Here is a 25,425-nt window from a genome sequence, read left to right on the forward strand (position 1 = left end):
TTGAATAGAAAAAAAGATAAATTGACTGATTACATTCTTGATACATAAACCATATAATAGGACAAGATAAATACTTCCCTATCTAAAAGCAAATCAACCAGTTCTTTGCTGCTTTCGAATTAGTGTGTGCACTAAGCTATGAAGGATATAATTATGACATAATTACAGAAAAAATCAATGAATGTCCAAAATTAATAGGAACATGAAGTTATGCAAACCTAATGGCAGCCAAACTAAAGCATAGTGAAAATGGGTGTAAACAAGCATGCTTCTTGGAAAATTTACAGTTCTTCGACACTGAAGTAAGCAGCTTCAGGTTTCCCGGCTCTTGTTCAGATAAAACCGATGTTTCAGCAGGGAGACGAGAAGCCAGTTGTATTGCTTAGCACAAGAAGCTCCCCAAAGTAATTGGTTACGCGCACATGAAATTCTGCGTACAAAAGCAGCATCCTAAGTTGTATGGAACTACTACCAATATAGTATAGCAAATAACTATCTCAGCTGACATCGATTCATTCAGTTAAGAAAATGAAGCCTTCATGCACCTAATATAGAATACTTCTAAGCTACAAAAGTTGAAGTGCATGATTTTCATGCAACCTATAACCAGTGAAAGTCCAAAAACCTATTGATCTATTCTTTTACCTTTTCTAATCATAACAACGAAAGAAGGAACTTGAAACCATATAGCATCAGTCATATTGTAAAAAAGACATGGCATAAATCTCACCATTGAAATGTTAAAGCTTTAGTTTAATCCTTTCAGACCACTTGAAGATATCCGAGTACACTTGATCTCCTCCCAAGTCTTCTCCAGTAGCCCCAGCAGCTATTCTGATGATATCTTCAATTAGTGCAAAATTTCCCATTATATCGACGTGAGCACCACTTTGCGTTCCCCTGCCTTCTAAAAGAGTAGCTGGAGGGGCGTGATTATACTCTCTTATAAATGTATGGATGCCTGATGGATTGAATCGGGTCTTTCCTCTCCATCCTTTCGCACACATGTAACCTGCACTTAAAATAGGTACAGTTTCATCCCCATCGGTATGAAATACACCGCCTTTCAAGCAAGGACTTTCATTTCCACCCTCAGCTGAAGAATCTATCTGGAAAGGAATATAGCAATCTCCAGCAGGACTAAGTTTGTATACATATGCTCTTTCAGTTGGAATTCCAACTCCATACATTGAGAAGATTTCCATCCCTGGTGCATTGGGCAATCTGTAAATGGAACATAAGACTGAGAACTAGCTATAAATATGCCAAATAGATTGCTGTAACATACAATGAACCAACTCAAGAGAGATGGAAGAGCGTCTTTTGCAACATGTTCTATGAACTACTACTTGCAAACACAGAAGCAAGCATTAATTGCCAAACTGGAACTTTGGGACGGAACCCGATAGTGAAAGTTGACAAGATGGAATCATATTTGCAAAAGAATGTTTGCAGCCTCTAGAACCCTGAAAATATTTCACCTTTATATCTACGTTATACAACAAAAATTGGTGAACCAAAAGAGGTCTGAATCTCAGTTGTGTCCGTAATATATTTGCATACTCTATAGATGGGCTTCAAGTCAAGAAGATAAAGATCGGAGCTGGCCTAAGAGCACGGACATATCAGATCAAAGAATAAGTCTACAGAACAATTTAGAACCTTACTTTGTTTCCAGGGGATTTGACCAATATTTGTAGTGTTCATATTTTTTGTCATTCAGATCATCAGCAATTCCATATGAAAAATGAGCACTACCACGCTTCATCAGCTTTGGTGCAACAAAATGAAGAAGATCCAAAACAGATCCAGCTGTATAAGCTTTGTAATCTGCCACAGCTTTGACACCTCCAATACCCATATCATGGTACTCAGTCCACACATCACGACAAGTTGAATTAGCATGACTTTTACCTTTGATAGCATCCTGGAGAGAACCGAACAATGAACAGGGCCAGTTAAAACTTATTTTCTTATTTCTAAGGAAACTTAAAACTGGAAAAGCAGAAATGACAGTCAGAATAGTTTGCTGATAACCACTGCATATGGAAGTTTAAACAAACTAGTGTAGAGCACATCTGTCTATTAGAGACAATCTCTCTATCTTCACTAAGTAGGGGTAAGGTCTGCGTACACACTACCTTCCCCAGACCCCACATGTGGGAATATACTGGGTATGTTGTTGTTGTAGTGTAGAGCACATCTGAAACATGATAAAATCAATTCGTGGATAGTTGAATACATCAAATTTGGGATGAAATAACTGTTACTTCATGGCAATCTGCAATACCACGTGTAACTCTCGACTCTTTAGGATGCGTTATACATGTCAAAACTACTTCACCCAGCAACAGGATTAGCCAAAGAAATATCACAAGTTTCCTGATATGCACAGTGACAGTAGATAGTCTTAACGAACGAAGAATTTGCAGTGTACTACTGTACTTAACAGCATAGTTAATCTAACTAATGACTGCATAAGTGCTTATGTTTTTTAAAAAGCAGATCAAACGACCAATTTCGCATTATGACCTGTCTTTAAAGACAGTTACAGAAAAAGAAAACATCAAATGAAAGATCCACCTATGAGAGTACTTGCACGTTTTCAACATAATAAAAGTTACAAAATATCTTTCGACTCCAAAAGCTTGATAGAATCACAGACCTCAGCAGCCAGTTCATAATTGAAACTACACTACATAAATATGAAACTAGAATCACCAATAGACATTCCAACTAGAGGCTTATGTGAAAGGAAGATTTTCTGTTATCACTCAATTTGTGTCTCATATCACCACGCCTTTCCCATCCTCTACATTAGAAGATAGAGCGAATACTGCATATGGAAAACTGACACACGAAAAAGATAAATGTATATTCCAACTAGAGGCTTATATGAAAGAGAAGATTTTCTGTTCTTGCTCAATTTGTGTCTCATATCACCACGCCTTCCCATGTCTACATTAGAAGATGGAGTGAAGGCTACATATGCACTGCATATGGAAAACTGACACACGAAAAAGATAAATGTATATTTCACTCGTTTGTGACAGCCTGGTAGGTACTTTTTAGTCAGCATATGAAAATTTATGTCTTAGCATCTGATCCTACTGGTAGCTAATGGGTTATCATGTTATTTTGGAGCATGATAGTTTAAATAGTATTGTATTGGCAATATAAATCATTGACAGTAGTTAGTGAAAATTTAAAATTCAAGAACATTACTCTGAAGTCAATCCTCTCGATCTCTGATGAGTGTAAATCAGCTACATGCTTCCCAAATGATATTATTCTTCCATACTTCACACGAGTAGCATTAACCGACTTTCTTCCCCCATCACTCTTTGCCATCTGGGTGCTGTTGTTCTTCGGCTTCTTTTCGTTACACTCATAGCCTTCTTCTGGGGACCAATCCAGCCCACCCCAGATAGTGTCTCCGCCTTTTGGTATCATTGACATTGTTGAATCCCATGTACGAGTCATTCTCATTACATGCTGTAAAGTTTGAAAATTGAACATTTCACTTTCCAAAAAACTTGGGGCCATAGACCTGCAGAAGGGGCAAATTCTACTTCAGCCCAGGAATACCTCTTGCAGATAAACAAAAGACCAGAAACTCCAAGTTAGGTGGCACATGAAATAAACTACTTCTGCATGCATGTGAACAGTACATTCCCTTCACAAGAGTATGCTAATACACACATTACAGGAGATGAACTGATCGAGAAAAAGGCATCAGAATAGTTTCATAGAGGAAATTAACTAGTTGTTTTTAAAGGGTACAAAAAGATTAACTCTTATTTTATCTGTACTTTTAACACTAGGAGCATTATTGTGGTACATCTAACTCTTATCGGGCGAAGTCATGATATACAACCTCAGTTATTCAGAGGCAACTATCAATAAGAAGCAATAGGAACGGAAGGCTGAAAACAGAGTCTAAAATTGATTTAGTATCTTTGTACTTAATGGAGCACAGATTCAATTTCCATCTCTCTCCATTTAAAACTGTAGAATGCAAAAGAAAAAGCAAAGAATTTATTCGTTCAAATCTAACAGATGCAATAGCACATTGTGAAAGACCAATAACATTCTCTTTTATGAAGCTATGACAGAAGACAACCACAGAAATGCTTAATCAGATGAAGGAAGAGTTGAGAGAGAAACTAGTAGCACGAGGAAAAACCTAATAAGAAAAACAGAGGTTGAAGTGATCTTTTGGCACGGTATCGTTTGTAGACCATTTTAGACATCTGAAGATATTGCCATATATTACCGTATAACAAAGCAAAGAGGCCTGCACAGAAATGCTCCCTTGAACTACATCATATGACTTTTATTCGTAGGTAAAAGTTTTACCTGATTGCAGGTACAACATTATCACCAACAGGGAAAGACAAAGATCCTTTCTGAACCAAAAATATAAGATAAGCCACTTTACTAGAAAGGGAGGAAAGGAGCCAAAACTACAAGGATCTTTGGCGTTGGGAACTTGTTCATTATATGAGAATGCAAGTTATAAACAATTTATCATACAAAGAACATCATCAAATTACATACAACTATTAGACATCTCACAAGAAGAAAGACAAAGGAGCAGTACATAACATATTTTAATAAAAACAAGACTTCATTTTTCTTTATCAGCAAAAGTCAGACGATTCATTTAAGAGAAAGAAACCTGGCAGCAGCAATATCCTTGGCTTCAGCTGAGAATAATCCTGAGACTGCTTTTGGGACACCCAAAAAGGGGCCCCCAATGTTCATTACGGCTTTTATATGTTTAGCACACCAATCAGATCCACCTCCTCCACCCATTGGAGACGGTGCCTCCACCCATTTCATGAAATGCAAGAAGTATAAAACACCCATTGAGTGCGGAATTATAACCACCTTCTTCCCACCACTCGAAGCCACCATGAGTTCTATGTTACTTTTAATCCTGCTTAGAGTTTGATCTCGCACCTGAAGATTTTGAATAAAAAGATGTGTTATAAGATTGCAAGGGTAGTTGCTAGTTGGGCTGATGGACATATCTCGTAATTCAGAACTGATGTTGGAAGGAAACATCCTCCAGCAAATTTTACATTAGAACAACAACGAAAAACGCACATATGTTGCAGTCGGAGTCACAGTACCTCAGTGTTCTGGAATGAGATTCTCCAATCATAGGCAGCCATATACATGTTCTTCTCCTCATATCCGATGCGAGCCAAATTGGCAATTAAAACGGCCCAAACGAAATAACCTGGAGCAAAGTAATCAGCTGCGACAAGTCCAGAGACAGGTCTAATCCTTATACCAGAAGGATCTAATCCAGTTTCATTATCAAGTGACATATGCTCCACCCAGCAAAGAGGTCTGCATTTTATTGGACAAAAGGAGAGCTTTTTGTTATGTATTGTAAGCAAAAATTCAGAAGCAGAAGATTCAGTAATATCTCAATTGATCTTCATCGACTATTATGGTTCCAACACTGGAGAAATTTAAAGCCTGACCAATAATTAGTCAGTTGACGTTAGATAACCCTGATTGGTTCACTCTAAAGCAAATTTCACTTCCAATCGACCAAACTAAGCAGTGAAATCACACTTTTTCATTAGCAAGACAAACAAAAGAAAAGATTTAAAGAAAATAAGGATGCTTTATTTCCAAACTATGAATTACAAACTTGAGAACCTAACCACATACCTACTTTATTTGCCTCATTAGCCTACTCCACCTAAAGGCATTTGTTTGAAATTTTCCAAAAAACAGAGTTTGCAAAAACTGTTCAGAAAGCTTAAATGACTAAGTTTGCAGAGTCTGTTTTAGATAATTTCCGAACAAATGCCATATCTCCCACCAATCCAATATCCACTTCTTCTTCTTCTTTTTTTTTTCTTTTTTTTTTTTTTTTTGGTTGTTTTTGAGTGAAAACTGAACAAAAAAGGTAAAGGAGACAGTGAATACTAATAGCCAACAGTAGTTGTTAACTTCACAAGAAACTGTCAAAAAAAATACTATTACTAGTAAAGAATGAATCTTTTAGGCTGGTAAATAGCCAATTTCATGATAAATCCTCACATTTCAGTAAAGAATAATTCTTTTCAGCTTTCAGAACCTTTCAATTAACGACTAAGAACACATTTCTCACGTAATTTCCCTGAATAACATCAAAAGATCCTTTTCACTTACCATATTTTGATGCACAAATAATCCACTCTGTAGTGTAACCAAACTCCACAACATCATAAAAAAGCTAAAGCTAAAGCACACAAATTGGAATTACTAAAAAAAGAAATAAAAGCTAAAGTAAGTACCTTTTGTACAATTCACCAAAAGTACCACCCCAAAGCCTCTTCCTAAACAAGCCTTCAGCACATTGATGTCCTTCCCACAACTCAAGTCCACCAGTCACAATTCCCGGCACGAATACAACCGGATGTTTAGCTCTTAACCCTTCTTTAGCCAATTTAACTCCCGGCGGGTCCGGTAACGGCCCCGTTATCGCCTCCGTTACATACTGCGGGAACGACGCCGGCATTGCGTTGTAAAGGAACAATAATAACCACCATATCGAACATATACAACCTATAAACCAACAACATCCGTCAACACATCCCCATCTCCTCCTTCTCCTTAACCTCCTCGAACCTAAATTATTCTCCTTATTCTTATCCTTAAATTCTTCGAACTCAGGCTCTGAATCCGAGGTTTTTTTGGGCTCTGTACCCTTCCTACGCCTTAGAATCGACATGTATGTATTTTTTGCTATAAATACACGTAACAGGTACAGCTGAATTAATGAATACGAATATTCACTATTTCAGATGTCTAATTAACTAATTCATGAACTGAATTTATGTAATTCGCGGTTAATGACTGAGAAAGTGAAAGCTGCAGTTAACAGCAGCTTGAGTAACAGCTCATTTATTCACCTCTCAGCTAATCAAATCTGAAAAACTCAAACCCTAGGGCCTAGCTCTGCAAAACATATATAGTCATATACATACAAATACACATGTATGTATAATGTCAGAGCAAATAATATTATTAAGAAAAACACAGTTTCTATAAATACAAAAAGAAGAAGAAAAATACAGATTTGTATTTCATTCAAAATAGTGTTTTGTATGTATTGTGTATATATAGGTGGCGGATGAGGTGGGTGGGGGTGGGGGGGGAGTGATCGGAGCAGGAATCCGGGGAGGGGATGGAAGCGGAGAAAACTATAGAAGGTGGAAGAGAGATGTGAGGTGGGGTCCGTGAGTGACACGTGGAGATTCTTAGGAGCTTCGTGATGTACTTTGTGATTGATTATCAGCCGTTGATTGAATCGGTGAGGTCAATTTAAGGTTATTTGACGGTGGGGATATGGTTTTTAATTATGGGAGAATGGCAAGAGGGGGGAACACGTTAATTAATGAAATTGGATATATAATTTTACTACTACTAGTAGACTAGTACCCGTCCGTTCCAGTTTACGTAAACTTATTTTTTTTTAGTCCGTTCTAAAAAGAATGATACATTTCTAAATTTGGAAACAATTTAGCTTAAACTTACAATTCTACCCTTAATGAGAAGCTTTTATAATCACACAAATACTCTGGGTCCCTTTTTAACTTGTTTAAGACTACAAATTCCAAAAGTCTTCATTTTTTCTTAAATTCCGCGCCTAGTCAAACAGATTCACATAAATTGGAACAGAGGGAGTAGTATCTTTTTTTCTTCATTCGTTTATTATCTATAACAATAAAAATAAAAAAATATTTTTGATGGATGACGTTTTAAATATTTGTGTAAGGAAGATATGGAGCACAATCTCTATGACTATGGAAAGATTGGAACTTTGTGCTTTATTAAAAAAAAAAAAAGAGTCCACTGCATAAGGTATTTTGCGATCGCTTAGGGTTCGAGGAAGGCCGCATTCCAAGGAGTACGATGTAGACATCGTACTCTAATGATGCAAATATTAGTGATTGTTTTTACGATTCGAACCATATCACATGAGTTCGGAGAAAGACAGTATCACAAGGGGTATGATATGGACATCCTACCCTAATAATGCAAGCATTAATGACTATTTTCACATATCGAACTGCATCTTAAGAAATGTGATATAGACAACCTACCTTAATGATGCATCTATTACTGACTACTTGAACGACTTGAACTCGTAACTTATAAGCCATATTGAGGCAATTTTACCGTTAATCTAAGGTTATCTTCAACTCTATGCTAAAATAGTTTAAATTAAAATAATAATCTTTTGACTATGATATTGAATTTGTTTTAATTATTTATTTTATTAGTGCAACGAATTACTTTTTTCTTATACAGCTAATCAAATACTATTATATTTTTCTATACAAAAGCTTATGGTTAGATTAATTACTCCAAACCACGACCACACACCCTAGTTTTTCTTTAGTTTTAATGTTTTTTTGGTTGAAAGCTTGGATTTGTGTGGAAATGGGTTTAGAGGAGTGACGTTTGATTTGTCAATTTGTTTAATATGGTTGGCTTGGAAATTTGGAATCTTTGTATGAGTTCCAGGCTTCCAGCCAAAAGCGGTTGTGGGCCTTGCCACTTTCCACTTGGACTTTTCTGCCTTCCTTCCTCAATATCATTGTTGTTATTTATAGTTGTATATAACTAAGTAGAAATAATGTATGAAAATTATAGATAAGTTGTATAATATATAATTAATTGTATGATTATTTAATATAATTATATGTTAATGATTCATACATAGTAAAAATAAATTTTATACAACTAATTATATATTATACAATTTATCTATAATTTTCAGCTACTAGTTTAAGTTGCGGACTTTGCCAAAACTCAACACTAATTTTGAATCTCTGTATGCTATTGTAGATTGAATTGAGTTGTTTGAAGAATATCTTGGAATGTATTAAGGACTCAAAGGAATTAAGGTATGTTAAGGCATTTACTTCTTTCTTTTTTGGCATGATCTAAAGTGAAATGAATATGCTATTTTATAACGGATCTACTACTAGCAACTAAGGTTGTCCATATTGTTCTTTCCTTATAAAATTATTCTAAGCAAGTGTGTATGATCCTTGAATCCTACTGAGGTTCATATTGAGGGTATGGATGTCCATAATGTTAATCTAAGGTGCAACGACATTAGGTCACTCCGAAAGTTTTAGAACGTGATTCCATGACTCTAGCATGCATTATATATAGTATCTATTTTACTCTACCGAGCCACACTATAGTCGGCCGGGTACGACATCTATTTTGCAACCACTGATCACTTGGGTTTACCGAGCTCCACATGGTCGGGTACAATTCTACTGAGCCTTATGATGGCCGGGTACATCATAGAAATCCAGCAACATATAAATATCAATAAAAAGACACCATATAGCGACAACAAGTCACAACTACTTCACGACGAGCAGCAAGTTCCGATTGGAATCTATATACCCCATATCACCCCTTATAGACTTCTTAGTTCACCCTAACAGTATAATTAACATTCTAATAAAGTCATTAATCAATGATTCCAGCCTTAAACCATATATTTATAACAACAAAAATAATCCACGACATTATTTTTACTTAATTATATACAACTACAATATCATACAACTTAAATATAATTTTTATACAATGTTGTTCAACTTTCATACAATAGTTAAATAAATAAAATAAAAATATACAAACACCAGAATACAATTATTCTACAATTTTACTATAATTTCTACAGTATAATGTATGTCATGTCTTCTTCTTATTCTTTGAGATTCAATCTGAAATTTAGTCAAAATCAAGTCAATCTTCACCAAAATCCCTCAAAATTGAGATATAAACTTCAAACCATATTCCTAATTATTTGCAACAACACCCAATCCAAACAAATAATGATTTTTGAAAACCCAAATTCAAATTCAAAGCTTCAAAGCTTTTTAATGGCTGTCAATGGTGGAATTGCTGCTCTCTTTTCCTTTGCTTTACATTATTGAAATTTGGGATTGAGAGATAGAGAGAGACGTAGAGAGAATTTTCAATTCTTTACAACAACATCCAATCCAAACAAACAATATTTTTTGAAAACCCAAATTCGAATTCAAAGCTTAAAAGTTTTTTAATGGTTGTCAATGGCGGAATTGATGCTCTCTTGTGCAAGATACGTGGGGAGGGGGGGTGTGATGTGGAGAGAGAAACATGGGGGAGTGGAAGATATGTTAGAGTAATTTTAGGACACTAATTATTATCATTAATTCCCTTAAAATGTACATAAATGGTAATTGGGTATATAAAATGTAATTATAGTAAAACTTGAATATGGAGGGTAATATAGTTTCATATAGTGTATAGGAATGTAAAAATTCCTTATTTATAAAGGCAGCTCGACGCACTAAGCTTTCGCTATGTGCGGGGTTCGAAAAAAAAATCGAATTATCTTGCATTTCTGCAAGAGGCTATTTTCACGGCTCGAACCTGTGACCTCCTTATCACACCATAATAATTTTAACAATTACGTCAAAGCTCCCCTTCATCATCATTGTTGCTATTTATAAAGAAAATAAATGACTTAACCTATTTCTTATAAAATTAATAAGATATCAACTAAAAAAAATACAAAACCTCATGTAAATACACAATTGCATTCTCATATTAAAGTTTGTTTTACTAGTTGACGTGTTGAGACTTCGAGGTTATTAGTCTCTCGAGGGTTGTTTGGTACATGGGATAAGAATAATAATTTCGGAATAAAATTTAGGATTAACTTTATCTCATATTTGGTTTGGAATATTAGTTAATTTCGGAATAATTTTTACGCTAAAATGGTGAGATTAGTTATCCTATATAGAATGTGGGATAACTAATCTCATGAAATATCTCATTATTGTACCAAACGACCCCCTAATATTGTAGCATCGACTAAGGGTTTGGAAATAATTGTTTTCCTTTCCTTGTTCCGTTATCAAGGGCAGAGCTAGGTGGGCGGAAGAGGGTTCAGTCGAACTCCCTTCGCCTGACTTGAGCTTCTAATATATATATATATATATATATATATATATATATATATATATATATATATATATATATATATATATATATATACACTTTCAAAATAGTGCATATACATCACCATTTGATTTACAAGCATATACAAGTATTTTCATAATTTTCCATAATTTTCAAAGGCTTTAAATCAATTTATTTCCGCATATTTACTATATAAATACCCATTAATTACCTTACAAATTATTTTTATGATGATTTTATCATATAAACTCATCATTTACACCCATATAACGTTTTATGTTTTTTAGTACATTCTTCTGAATTCTGATGCACTAGAATTATGTTATCCTTTCCAACTTGGAATTTATTCTCTAATTAATTTGCTTTCCAATGGCAAAAGCTGCTTGAAAAAGTAGAGTGGCATATCCCTCATCTCACTCTTTTTTCTATTTATGATCCTAAATAGAAAAAAGAGACGTACCATACGACTATCAGTCATGTCATCTGTTTCATTGGCAAGGTGCTCAAAGTGGCTCTGAAAATTTGAAACGGTGCTGGATTGTCACCACGAAACCGCCCTATTTCCACCATAGCTTGTTTGTGGTGAGGAGTCTGCGCTGCCGGAGTTTGGTTATCGTGTGGACCTCTCCCCTACCAATGGTGAGTGACTTCCATCGTTGGATCTCGAGGTTGATTCATCACCTCCCGTAACAGTGAACGGATATCAGCAAGGATCGAATCCTTCACCCCTTGAACTGATTCCTCCGCGAGAGACTTGAGTTTTTGGTCGTCCATTGAAGACCTCTGGATGAAAGCACCAATGTAACAAACTTAATTAAATAAAACAGTAATCAATTCCACCCAAACTTGTATTGATAAGTTGTAACAAGAATTACAAGTAATTGCTCTTTTGAAGTTCCAAACAAACTTACAAAGGAATACTAAAAGTAACAGTAGCTATAGATAAGAGAATTAGAGGGAGAGGAGGAACTCAGAAGGAGGAGAAGAGAACAAAATCATCCATAACAAATTGTCTGCTCGCAACAACCCCACTCATGATGCTTTATACTACTGCTTAGCTTATTTTACCCTTCTTCACGTGATCTTCCTTCTTTTCAAATGTAATCAGCAAGTCTTTTAGGAGGAATGACCTTTCTAGAAGTCCTCCTCCGTGGCAGTTAGGGGTATTCATGGTTCGGTTTGGATCGGTTTTTCCCTAAAAAGAAATTAAACCAAGTAAGTCGGTTTTTCAAATATTAGAACCAAACTAAACCAATTAAGTTGGTTTTTTCTCGATTCGGTTTATGTCGGTTTTTTAGTTTTTTTGATTATTTGTCGGTTTTTTCTTAAATATAAGACATACACTACCAAACACACATTTCGGCGACCACATTTTCAATGTAACACTATCAAATCAATTGCCCTTTGAGAAATCTATTATTTACCAAGATATATTGATGATACTTGAATCAAATAGTGATGAATAATTTAAGGACTCAATTAAAAATATATTATTTTTAACATGATATAGATTCTTACACTAAACAAAAGAAAACTATCAATTAAACTAGAATGTAAACGTAAAGAACTGTACTAAAAGTGCAAACGATTAATATTTAGTATAAAATTTTTAAAATTTTGTATAAAAGTATACATATATATAGGTGTAATAATAAATTTTAAAATAGCTACTCCTATATTCGGTTTGGTTCGATTTTTTTTAATTAAAACCAAAACCAAACCAAATTTGATCGGTTTTTAAAGTGCAAAACCAAACCAAAAAGTATCAGTTTGATTTGGTTTTCGGTTTGGTTCGGATTTTCAGAATTTTATGAACATCCCTAGAGGCAGTCCCATGTGCTCATCTTGCGTGGTAACCCAGTCAGCTCTATTCTCATTCACAACATTACTCCCTCCCTAAAATGCAACCTTGCCCTCAAGGTTGGAGTCAGTTGGATCATCAAAGGCATTGGAATCACCAAGTTGCAGAGGAGTCACCTGCTGGTCTGGAGTACCAACACAACGCTTCAACATACAAATATGGAAGACAAATTGAATCCTTGCAGATTCAGGAAGTTCTACACGATATACAATGCTACTAATGCGTTTCAACACCTGATAGGGTCCGAAATAACGCCTCCCCAACTTATGGTCTCGCTGCAAGCGTAAAGTTGATTGTCGGAAGGGTTTAAGTTTGACATATACCCAATCACCCACTTCAAAAGAAGTATCAATTCTAGACTTGTCAGCAAACAACTTCATACGATTCTGGGCTTTTAATAAATTGTGCTTGAGGATGTGCAGCACCTCATCCCTCTGTAGGAGATAGGACTCCACCAACTCACTTGCTGCGCTTACCAAAATGTATCGAGCTACAGTAGGTGGTTCACGACCATAAAGAGTCTGAAAGGGGGTCACACCAGCTAAAGTTTGAAAAGAAGTATTGTACCAAAATTCTGCCCATGGTAACATCGCGACCCATTGGGAAGGTACCTCGACGACGTAGCAACACAAATATTGCTCTACACATTTGTTAAGGGCCTCAAGTCACGCGAAAATTACTTATAGGTCACGCGAAAATTACTTTGTCGTTGCTCCAAAGCTCCCATTTCCTTCTTGAAAAACAAGAAGGAAATGTTAATTAGTGCGTCTTGCATTTCAGTTTTTCAGTTCAATATTTTAGGAAAAAAATGTTCTAAATGTTCTGAGGTTAAGATTTTTAGTTTAAAATTTCAGGACAAAATAAATACTGACTAATCTCTAAATAGCATCCCTTAGAATGGTTATTTGTGCACTTGCCTCTAGATTTTACTGTAAAAATTACAAGGGGCGCCCTATTTGGTCGTCCCCATTTAACCTATACCTTAATTTTTACAACTTCAGGCGCCTCTTATGGCTTGGTATAACGTTGTGTTTTTTCAGGTACCCGTTATGATACTAGTTTGAGGAAGCAGATTAACAAGATGGAGGTCAGTCAGCACAACAAGTATTTCTGTGAGTTATGTGGAAAGGTACAACTTTGCTTAAATGTTATTTGATAGTTTTCTGGACCGTGTATTCATAGTTGCATTGATAATAATGTTAATTATATTCTGGCATTATAGTACGTTGTGAAGAGGAAGGCTGTTGGTATTTGGGGTTGCAAAGATTGTGGCAAAGTCAAACCAGGGGGTGCCTACACATTGAAGTAATTTTTAACATGCTGAATTTCAGCAAATATAGAACAAAATTTCAGCTAGTAGAATGTTTAAGTTTAACAATTACAAACAAAAACTTCAGCCAACACTAAGTTTACGCGAAAAACTTCAGCTAAAACATGCTGAAGTTCAGCAAATAGAGAACAAAACTTCAGCTAGTACGACTATAGGACAAAAACTTCAGCTTATTTAGTGCTGAAGTTTTTACAAATGAACTAAATAACTTCAGCATCTTCTGCTGAAATTTTTGAAAAAGCTTTACGACAAAACTTCAGCTAAATATGCTGAAGTTCAACAAATAGAGAACAAAACTTCAGCTAATAGAATGCTTAAGTTCATCAATTACAAACAACTTCAGGCCCGTCTACTAGAATGCTGAAGTTTGCGTGATTGACTTTGCTACTTCAAGTCCGTATGCTTGAAGTTTATGTTGCAAAGCGGGTATAAGTTAAAACGTGATCCAAAAAATGGGTATAAATTAGGGGTGGGCGTTCGGTATTTCGGTTCGGTATGTATGAATTTCGGTTCGGTATTTCGGTATTCGGTTTATCAATTGTATATACCAAATACCGTACCAAAATATTTCGGTACGGTTCGGTATTTACTATTTTGGTTCGGTACGGTTTCGGTTTAACAATCAATGAATATTGAATAATCAATGCTAAATGCTAACGCCTAACAGTGCACAACTGCAGTCTGCATATGCAGTCATGCACAATTGGAACTTGGAAGAGGAATCACAAATGCAATTTTTTCAGTCAATGTTTGCACTTTGCACAACTGCACAATGTGCACAAGTTTGAAAACACTGAAAAGCCTGCACAATGCACATTGAAAACACTGAAAAATTTGCACAAATTTGGAAGAGGAAGCACAAATTTGCAAGTTTGCATCTGCAGACAACAACTTCACAATCTGGCAACTGCAGATGCACACTTGCACGCCAGATCTGGCAATCAACTTATTAGTTAACACTTAACACTCACAGTGCAATAAAAACACAGTCCAAACTTAAACACATGGCAGCTGAACACTTAAGCTGTTAAACAGTTAATTAAACTGCAGATGCTAACTTGCACAACTGGCAACTGCAGTCTGCAGATGCTAAACACATTAACCCAGTGCAATAAAAACAATCCAACAAATGCAGTGTTTGCACAATCGAAATTTTAAAGTGTTTGCACTTTGCACAATATGCACAACTGCACATGGCTCATGGCTGAAAGCCTGAAACAAGAAAGCATATCATTCTGATTTCTGCAGACAACAATTTCACAATCTGGCAAGTGCAGATGCAAACTGCAGTCTGCAGATAAATTGAACACTTAAAACTGTATTCCCGATAAATGGTAGCTGAACACTTAAAACTGTTAAACAGTTAAACTGCAGAAACCAGAAAGAATAGGCACAACTGCAGTCTGCAAATGCTAAACTGCAGTCCAAACTACAGTCTGTAGACAACAAACTTGCGAACTTCTCCGTTATCTTCTTTCACCACAAAGTATTCCCAAATATCGGAGCGTTGAGCAGTAGCACGGGGCATGATTGCACTTGAACTTGAACCTAAAAAAATATAAATCATATGTTAGAATATTATAGTTTAATGAAAATAAAACAAAACTACAAACTATTAAGTATATCATTATCACCAAACAAATAGAGTATTAAACTTACCCCTCAAGATGCAAGTTGCAACTATACATCAAACAATGCTAGTAGTGCTTCCATTATTTTCCATATCTAAAGATAATACGACCAAATATGTCATACAAATGAAAAGGCATGATATATTATTTTGAATTAAAATACAAACAAAATATTAAAGCTTACCAAGCTCGAGTTCCTCAAGATACTTCAAGTCTTCTTCAACACTAATAGGATTCTTCTCTTCTCTAATCCAATCTTGAACACAAATAAGAGATTGTACACATTTAGTAGTCAATGAACTCCTAAATGAATCAAGAATACGGCCACCAGTGCTAAACGCGCATTCCGACGCCACACTAGAAATTGGAATTGCCAACACATCACGAGCCAACTCCGAAAGAATAGGAAATCTAGGAGCATGTGTTTTCCACCAACTCAAGATATCAAATTCTTCACTAAAAGGCTCTTGTTCTTCACTAATGTATTTATCCAACTCCGATTTAGCACCCCCACTTCCATTGTCTTCCTTTTGTTTCTTTAAGCTAAGCTTAGTCCTAATTTTTGATGCACTTATAACACTCCCACTAGGTGTCTTAGGTGTGTTGTTAGATGAAGTAGAACTAGATGGATATTGATGACAAGATTCGGTTGAATACTTTTTTAGATACTCCCCAAACAAAGAATTCATATAAGCATACACCTCAACATTTATTTTCTTCTCTTTTTCCTCCCCAAAAAGTTCTTCAAGTGCTCCCTCAACATATTCAAATTTGTTACGTGGATGCAAGACAGAAGCAATAAAAATCATTTTATTCATCTTTTCAGGTTCACCCCAATACTTCTTGAACTTTTCTTGCATTTGCTCAGCCATTTTCTCAAATGCCCATCCTCAATAGTTAAATACATTTTCAAATGACAATAAAGTTCAGATACATCCTCAAAATGAGAATTACAAGTGACATAACGGGAACCTGAAACTTTTTTAGTTAGCTCGTGAAATCTTGCAAGAAACTCTATAACATTCCTCACATTCACCCAATCATCAGATTCAAGAGGACCTGCATTACCACCATCTTCACAAAGATGAGAACATTGATATGCAGAAAATCCATCATCAAAAAGATTCTTGTCAAAGGCTTTTTCAAATTGTTGTGCCGTATCCAACATCAAATAGGTGGAATTCCACCTAGTAGGAACATCCAAACACAACATTTTGGTACATTCTACCTTTACATGTGCACAACACTGTTTAAACTTTAAGGTCCTTGCAGGCGAAGATCTCACATACCTCACAATATTTCTAACACGTGTCACAGAAGTATCAAGTTCTTTCAAACCATCTTGCACAATTAGATTTAGTATATGAGCCATGCATCTCACATAAAGATGTTTACCACTCATCATATTAGTTTTCCACATATCTAACTGTTTAGACAATTCTTTGACAGTTACATCATTTGAAGAAGCATTGTCCACAGTAATAGTGAAAACCTTGTCTAATTTCCATTCAAGCAAACAATCCCTAATAGCTTTAGCCATCTCTTCACCCTTATGACTAGTGATAGGGCAAAAATTAAGTATTCTTTTATGCAACTTCCAATCCCTATCAATGAAGTGGGCTGTCAAACACCATATAATTTATTCTTTGTAATGAAGTCCAAGTGTCTGTTGTTAGGCAAATTTTTGGATGTGCTTCTCTAAAAGAACTTTTTAGATTTTCCCTCAATTCACCGTAAACTTCATAACAGTTCCTTGTTATTGTTCTACGAGAAGGAATACGAAATAGTGGTTGAGTTTTTCTCATAAACTTTTTAAAGCCTTCATTTTCTACAAAGCTAAATGGTAGTTTATCAGTAACTATCATCTCAATTAAGGCCCTCCTAACCACTTTTTGATCAAATTTCCAAATTGATCCTTCATCAGTTTGACAAGATTGAAAATTTAGTTTTGTTTGACTATTATCTTCTGCAATTTTAAGTGGGTATTCTTTGCATCTAAGCAAATGATTCTTCAATCCTGTTGTTCCATTCTTAGATGAATTAGCAGCATAAGCTTGTTTACAATATCGACGTCGTGCTTTCCCAACCCCATTAACCTCAAATTTATCAAAATGGTTCCAAACGTCAGACCTAGGTTGCATTGCTTTCCTTTTCTTGGAATCTTCACTATCAATGTTGTTGGTGTTACTATCTACCGTAATAGGTAAACTTTCAGTAGAACCAACATCACTTACTTTACTTGTATCTTCCATCTATACAAAATTAAACAAATATAAACATAAATTAACAATCAATAAATTAACTAATAACTATCTTGCTATCAATAACAATTAACTAATAAGTACCTTGCTACCTTACAAAATTAAACAAATACAAGTATTATCTACCTTGCTACCAAAGTAACATGAGTTTTCTTATGTGTGCACATTATAAGTCTAGGATTATCATTTTCACTTTTCAGTGGTTTTTAGTTATCTTCAAGTATTATCATTTTCTGACTTTTTGAATATCAATAACAATTTCCTGTAACTTAGAATTTGCTTTAGAAACATTATTCTTGATAGTTTCTAAGGTCTTGATTACATCAATCATAATTGTTACACCAATTCTTGATAGTCACTGACAATAGAGCTGATGTAACACCATTGAGAACTCCAGCTCAGCTGAGAAGCTAAGAGAGTGACTAAATCTTTTCTTGAAATTCTAGAAGCCAACATACTAGAAGATACTGTATTTCATGATTTTCAAAGAGAGGAGTCTGCTATTGTTAGTTACTCATATGAATATGATATGGTAAAGTTCAAAAAATCACACCTAAACAAGGTAATACAACCAAAAGAAAGAGTATTAACGTGATACGAATGATATTTTCCTACTAAAGGGAAAAGCTCGGAACATCAGTTCATTCAATCAGCAATACAACCAAAAGAAAGCGAAACATACCTTTGAAATTGAAATTGAATCGAGCTCGATAGACTGGAACATAACAGCAGCGTCTTTGACACTTCGTTTGCCCGGAATCGAATCGAGCTGGAAATCGCCGCCTATAACCCTAAAATAGTTTGATGCAGAAACTCAGAAATTAAATCTCAACAAAAGCCTCAGAAAGTAGTCGAGTACTGGGATGAGATCATGAGAATGAGATGAGACTTACAAAACTTACAAAAGTAGTGAAGTTAACTGGTGAAGATGAGATGAGACTCGAGCTCGAATGTCGACTGGTCGTAACTCGATTCGCAGACTGATATCCTAGAGTCGCAGTCGATTCTCGTCTTCTTCTTCTCGTTCTCGATGATATCTCCTAACTCCTAAGCAATAAGCACAGAAGGCTGAAGCAGTAAGCAAACCCTATCTCGAATTCTCGATGATATCTCCCACCGGGCAAATGAAGTGTCGAAGACGGAAGAACAGTAGAACACTAGTGTCTGCTAGGGTAATCGTCTAATCGATTATTTGAGGCAGAAGATTGGGCTTGGGTTGGGAGTTGGGGGAGATGGGTCTGGCTGGGTGTCCGTGTGGGGCTGTGGGCCTATAAAATATGTAATTGGGTTTGGGCCATATTTCGGTATACCGAAATAGTTAAATTATAAAACCGAAAACCGAACCGAAATACCGAAATACCGAAAATTCAGTACCGAATTAGACCGAAATACCGAAAAACCGAAACCGAAATACCAAATTAATTTGGTTCGGTTCGGAATTCGGTTTTTCGGATTTTATGTCCACCCCTAGTATAAATGCAAATCCCCGATTTTACTCATGTATTCGGGGCCCTTAGGCTTGGCCCATATTTGGCAGTAGAAAGCCCGTCCATTGGATACTCTCATACTCATCCAAATTCAACTCCAAAGCAAAGCTCTGTGAACGTCCCTCCCCCACTGAGGAATTTAGTCCAAGTCCAAATTTTGGTAATGTTCATATCTTTTACTTTTTAAAACAAAATATCATATCATCACAAAAACTACTTCACCATTCAGTTCAATTTTGACTCTCATCCTAATATGAGTGCGAAGTAAATCTAGGACAACGGATAGATTTCATTTTTAGAATTCGAACATGAGACCTCTAGTTAAGAATGAATGAGTACTTACTTCCCAAACTATCCTCGTTGGTCACTATATGGATTTAATGGTATAGTAAAATATTCGTAAAGCAACTTATCATTGGTTTCTCGATCCAAAATAGTATTCTGGAAGGTTTTTTAATAGGAAAAAGGGACAAATTTATCCATGTACTATTGTAAACAGTTTATATTTTCCTGTCCTTATTTTTTTGGTCTAAATCTACCCTTTAGCAAAGTAATAAAAAATATCCTTATTTCTAAATCTTACCTTCTCTCAATTCGTATGTAAATTTAAATATCTAAGTTGACCAAAAGAGTAAGGTTTTTTTTTTCTAGTATGAGCAGCCAGATATTGCAAAACTATAATTACTTTGATCTTATATGTTGTTTGGCAATTAAATATATTTCCCTAAGAGGCTAAGACCTTCAGGAAAATATTATCAAATGAATTGTTGGAAAATGCCCGTAAATAGTCTTATTACCGATTGTATTCACTAAAACAAGAGTCACCTATATATTGTACAATAAATTTGCGTCGAGAAAATAAAATGAAGACCGAAAAATATTGCAACAATCATCGTATTTGATTTCAAATATATGAGTGTACAATCTCTATAAATCCTCTGATTCTTTTTTCCAATAGTAAATAAATTCAAGGGCCTTTGAGCTTGATCTTGAATATGTAGTTGCTGCCACGAACGATGATCTTGGATTCAACTAGCACGAACTTTTTGAACTCGTACTCCTTGAATCTTAATTTGTTCTTCGTTCTTGAGCTTGAACTTGATTTGTTCTTCGTTCTTGAGCTTGAACTTGATTTGTTCTTTGTTCTTGAGCTTGAAGCTTGAAACTTGTAGAGAAATTTGCGGTGTTTGATCTACGAGCTCTCTCTTACTTCTTGTTATAACTTCTGGTGTCTTTTCTAGGTTATGAAGACCCATATTTATAGTTGTGGGAGGGAAGAATTATGATAAGAACAAATTCTTTCCGACCAATCAAGTTGAAGTGTGACAAGACCGCATTTGATTGGCTAGAACATGTCAATTGCACACACAACACGATTTCATTAGCCTTTTAATGTGACTTGGCATGCAATATCATTTTGACACGTGGCATGATCCTATTGGCTCTTCCACTTGACTTGGCGTGCCACGTCATATGACACATGACACCAAACTGGACCTCTAGGAAGATGACATCTTGGGCTTAATGAAGTGGGTTCATCACTTTAGCTTAATTAAATGGGCTAGCCCAATGGATTAAGACTTGTTTATTTAATCCATATATATTGGACTTATATAATTAATTCAATTATACTAACCCACAATACTTTTTTGGACTAATATAACTTGAATTTAAAATATAATCTAACTTGTTTTACAGATTTAAATCTAACAAAATTTAATTATCTACAAATGCCCCTACTTCAAGGTTTGTCGTAGTATAAATTTCAAGGACTAGACTTTGAAGTATTTGTTGAAGACAATTCGTATTTTCCTTGGAATGGCTTCATCAGTGTCTCTTCTTATAATTAGAACACCTTAATTGCATTCTATCTGGACCAAAATAGTGACAGATCCCATTCGCCATAATTAATCCTTTAACTAACTTTCCCTTTTACTTAAGCACCAAAATTAAAAATGAATTCTAAATGCCAAGCAATCTTAGTTAAAGTGACACTGCAAGACTTCAAAATTGACTTCTTAATGGAGCACATAGTTGATCTACTACACGTGGCAGTTGCTAGAACATATGAATTCATCACAATTTATTATTGTGTAGATTCGTATCACCACAATTTTTAATTCAAGTAGTACTCTGAAACACATTTTTCCTTCTCCGACTACAATTGTTAATTTGAGTAGGAGTCAAATTGTAGTAGCCCATTCATGTTGGAGACCAACCGTGATAGCCGCCTTTAATACTGATCCCACATCGGGACTTAGTTCTCAATAGCCTACTCTAATCATATACATAAGGTTGCACTTTCTTCAACTCATGATCAACAATTTTCAGTGCCTTTGACGCTTGTGAAGTATCACCCAAGGTAATTTCTTCTTCTATTCTTGTACTTTTCTTCTTTTGCCATTTTTTTAGGTCAAACAAGAAGGATGTGCTCTTGTTTAACGATATGATCCATGCATGAAGAAGACAATCTTAGGGTATGGGGGATGGGTACTCATCCTTGTCCGACTATCGAAAAGATTACTCTTAATATGACCCAACTATCAGAGAGATTACTCTCAAGGTGACCCGACTATCGAAGAGATTACTCTCAATATAGCCCGAATATCGGAGAGATTACTCTCAGGATGACCCGACTATCGGAGATATTACTCTCAAGGTGGCCCGACTATCAGAGAGATTACTTTCAATGTGGCCCAACTATCGGAGAGATTACTTTCAAGATGGCCCAACTAGTAGAGAGATTACTCTTAATGTGGCCTGACTATCGGAGAGATTACTCTCAAGGTGATCCGACTATCAGAGAGATTACTCTCAAGATGGCCCGACTATCGGAGAGATTACTCTCAAGGTGGCCCGACTATCGTAAAGATTACTCTCAAGATGACCCGAATATCGGAGAGATTACTCTCAATGTGGCCTGATTATCAGAGAAATTATTCTCAAGGTGTGACGGGATGGATACTCATCCCCGCCCAAAAATTGGAGGCCACTTCAAAGATGCAAAGGTCCATACGGCATATCGAAGTATAAGTCCATGGCAACAAATATATGGAGAAATCATCAACATCATATGGAGGACAAATCCAAAATAGCATATATAAGGGTAAATCCATAAATAGGCCAACTTAAGGTGCAAAGGGATTTAAATGTCCACCTTAAGATTGAAAAGTTATAGTTCCTTTTAAGGACAAACCCGCAAAGAGGCCAACTTAAGGTGTAAAGGGACTAACATGTCCACCTTAAGATTGAAAAATTGTAGTTCCTTTTAAGGATGAACCCGTGAAGAAGCCAACTTAAGGTGCAAAGGGACTAACATGTCCACCTTAAGATTGAAAAATTAGAAAGCTTCAACTCGGAGACTTGGTGGACTAGATGACATCAACTTGAACACTTAGCGGACTTTGCAGACTTCAACTTGAAGACCGACAAACTTGAGGATTTGATGAACTTGAAGATTCGACAGACTTTGACGCTTCAACCTGAAGACTTGAGGGATTAAATATTTCAACTTGAAGGCCGGCGAGTTTGAGGACCTCAACTTGAAGATTGACAGACTTGAAGACTTGGAGGCTTAAATATTTCGACTTAAAGACCGAAGAACTTGAAGACCGACAGACTTAAAGGTTGGACGAACATGAAGACATAGTGAACCCCCAGACTTCAGTGCAAATACTTGGTAGCCTCCTAAAAGAGTATAATCGTCCCATTGAAGACACTGGTTTACCATGGAGGCTTGCCCCTCTAATTCATATGAGATCCAAAATTCAATAGAAGAATGATATTTCAGCCCGACTTTAAAGTGTTGATTGAATGGATTACATTTCATCGTACTTCATTTGGAACACGATTGAGAGATTATGTATCTTTTGAATTTATGCGACTAAACTCAGAATGAAACTCTAAGCTGCCTACGTATCTCGGTGAAGAGGATCAAGTCATACCGTAGTTCATAATGGGTGTCCTAACTTTTGCCTAGGCCGCCTCTTTCGAGGTTTTCAATCTAGCGGACTTTTTTTTAGAACATACACAATTTAGATTCATACGGTCCAGAGGTGTAGGAACATGCAGTTTAGGCTCATGCATCAAGGAGCGTAGTAATTTGAAGATGATTTAGCTTATGTTTTGAAATGCTTTACAACTTGACGACTTGCTCAATTTTGAAGAGCTTTGCAACTTAAAGCTCGGCTCAAATTTTAAGAGCTTCGTGACTTGAAGATTTATCTTAAAGTTGAAGAGCTTTGCAACTTGAAGTCTAACTTGAATCTGAAGAGCTTTCGACTTGAGTCTTTGCTCGAATTTGAAGAGCTTTGTGACTTGAAGTCTTTGCCCGAATTTGAAGAGTTTTCGACTTGAGTATTTTCTCGAATTTGAAGAGCTTTACATGTTGAAGATTTAGTTCAAATTTGAGGAGCTTCGTGACATACAATATGGGATCATGTGCCAAGAAACATTATAACTTGTTGTTTATGCTCGTGCGTTGAAGAGCATTAAAACTTGCAGTTTAGGCTCATGCGTTGAGGATCATTATAACTTGCAACTCGTGCGTTGAGGAGCATGGTGACATGCATAGATTCTTTGATTTCATTTTCAGATGAAAACTTGTCCCCGTCCTCTCCTTCTTGTTTTTCTTCTTCGTCATAAGGCTCAAAGATAATTAGCCTTTGGTCTCCACTTGTGGCCATACGTAGTTCCATATCATGAACATGAGTTGCTAGTTCTTCAAATGTTTTATGCTTTATGCCTTGTAAGATATAGCGAAGACTCTAATGCATGCCTTAAATGTATATTTCGATGCCAGAAGTTTCGCTAAGGGTATTTTTACAATTTAGGCTTAAGCTCCTCTAGCGATTGATGAAGTCAATAACTATCTTATACTTTCTTTGATGAGCGTTTGTAAGTTCGATCATCCTTACGATATGTCTGGTGCTATAAAAACGATTGAGAAACTCTTGCTCCAGCTGCTCCCAGCTATTGATAAAATTAGGTTCGAGATCTGTGTACCAATCGAATGCATTACCTTTGAGAGAACGAACAAACTGCTTGACAAGATAATCATCGAATGTTCCAGCATTGTTGCAAGTTTCAACAAAGTGTGGTACATGTTATTTTGGATTTCCCTTACCGTTGAATTGTTTGAACTTAGGAGCTTGATAACCAATATGCATCTTCAAGTTATCAATTCTTTGCGTATATGGCTTTGCATATGTGAGAGATAATTTGGACAATGACTCAGGCTTATCTTTGATAGCCTCCATGATGAAGTCCTTCAATTTCTCAACGGGAACAGACCTTCAATGGAGACTTGGATCTCCTTGGCTATCGTTGCTTGCATTTTGGAAGAGTCTTCTTTTTTTTGCGACCCTTGAAAATTTAAAGGTGTTTATGTGGATTCTCCTTCTACTATGCTATCCAATTTATTTGTTAACTTGGAAAGTTTAGCAACTTGAACGTGCATGCGCTTTGACAAGCCTTCAACTGCTTTCGTCAAATTTGTAAGTTGTTCTTCTATGGTAGAAGATTCAATAACCATTGCTTGCATAATCAACGTAGAGGATGAAGAATTATATAGATCATTATTGGGATAGAGCTTAGAGGTCGCATTACTGGAGGCTAGAGTAGATCCAGCGCTGAAGTCATCATCATCATCGACTTGGATGAATGGTTTCTTTGACTTAGATAAACTAAGTTGGGCAAAAATCTTTTCAATCCTTTCGGTGACTTCATTCCCTTTTTGGATCGTGCTTACAAAAGATCTCATTCCTTTTGAGGATGAAGATCCCAAAATAAGGGTTGATACGGATGACACTTGGAGTGTTTGTTGTCCTAAAGAGCTTGCTTTGCTCCT

The 25,425-nt window shown here is 35.9% G+C and overlaps 3 protein-coding genes across 8 annotated transcripts; all 3 read right to left on the reverse strand.

The window, feature by feature from the left end:
- LOC107789323 (phospholipid:diacylglycerol acyltransferase 1-like) lies at positions 1 to 7,397 on the reverse strand. Its single transcript, XM_016611110.2, has 7 exons — positions 6,303 to 7,397; positions 5,139 to 5,361; positions 4,682 to 4,965; positions 3,226 to 3,550; positions 1,668 to 1,927; positions 731 to 1,224; positions 1 to 430 (listed from the first exon to the last, which is right to left on the reverse strand). The coding sequence occupies exons 1-6, from the start codon at positions 6,737 to 6,739 to the stop codon at positions 741 to 743; spliced, it is 2,013 nt and encodes a 670-aa protein (XP_016466596.2). The 5' UTR covers positions 6,740 to 7,397; the 3' UTR covers positions 1 to 430; positions 731 to 740.
- A 5,506-nt stretch (positions 7,398 to 12,903) lies between these two features.
- On the reverse strand, positions 12,904 to 13,458 carry LOC142165519 (uncharacterized). Its single transcript, XM_075224055.1, has one exon. The coding sequence runs from the start codon at positions 13,456 to 13,458 to the stop codon at positions 12,904 to 12,906; it is 555 nt and encodes a 184-aa protein (XP_075080156.1).
- Positions 13,459 to 15,310: 1,852 nt separating this feature from the next.
- On the reverse strand, positions 15,311 to 19,334 carry LOC142164811 (zinc finger BED domain-containing protein RICESLEEPER 2-like). 6 transcript variants are annotated; one of them, XM_075223522.1, is made up of 4 exons: positions 18,993 to 19,334; positions 18,773 to 18,881; positions 16,014 to 16,888; positions 15,311 to 15,746 (listed from the first exon to the last, which is right to left on the reverse strand). In XM_075223522.1, the coding sequence occupies exons 3-4, from the start codon at positions 16,699 to 16,701 to the stop codon at positions 15,628 to 15,630; spliced, it is 807 nt and encodes a 268-aa protein (XP_075079623.1). In that variant the 5' UTR covers positions 16,702 to 16,888; positions 18,773 to 18,881; positions 18,993 to 19,334; the 3' UTR covers positions 15,311 to 15,627. The 6 variants fall into 6 exon arrangements, 4 of the variants coding, with proteins under 4 accessions (XP_075079623.1, XP_075079621.1, XP_075079622.1 ...); XM_075223520.1 differs by having other exon boundaries at positions 18,984 to 19,258; XM_075223521.1 differs by having other exon boundaries at positions 16,014 to 18,081; positions 18,984 to 19,258.
- Positions 19,335 to 25,425: the final 6,091 nt, after the last annotated feature.

The sequence above is a fragment of the Nicotiana tabacum genome, chromosome 10 (assembly GCF_000715075.1).
Source record: "Nicotiana tabacum cultivar K326 chromosome 10, ASM71507v2, whole genome shotgun sequence".
Classification (NCBI taxonomy): Eukaryota; Viridiplantae; Streptophyta; class Magnoliopsida; order Solanales; family Solanaceae; genus Nicotiana; species Nicotiana tabacum.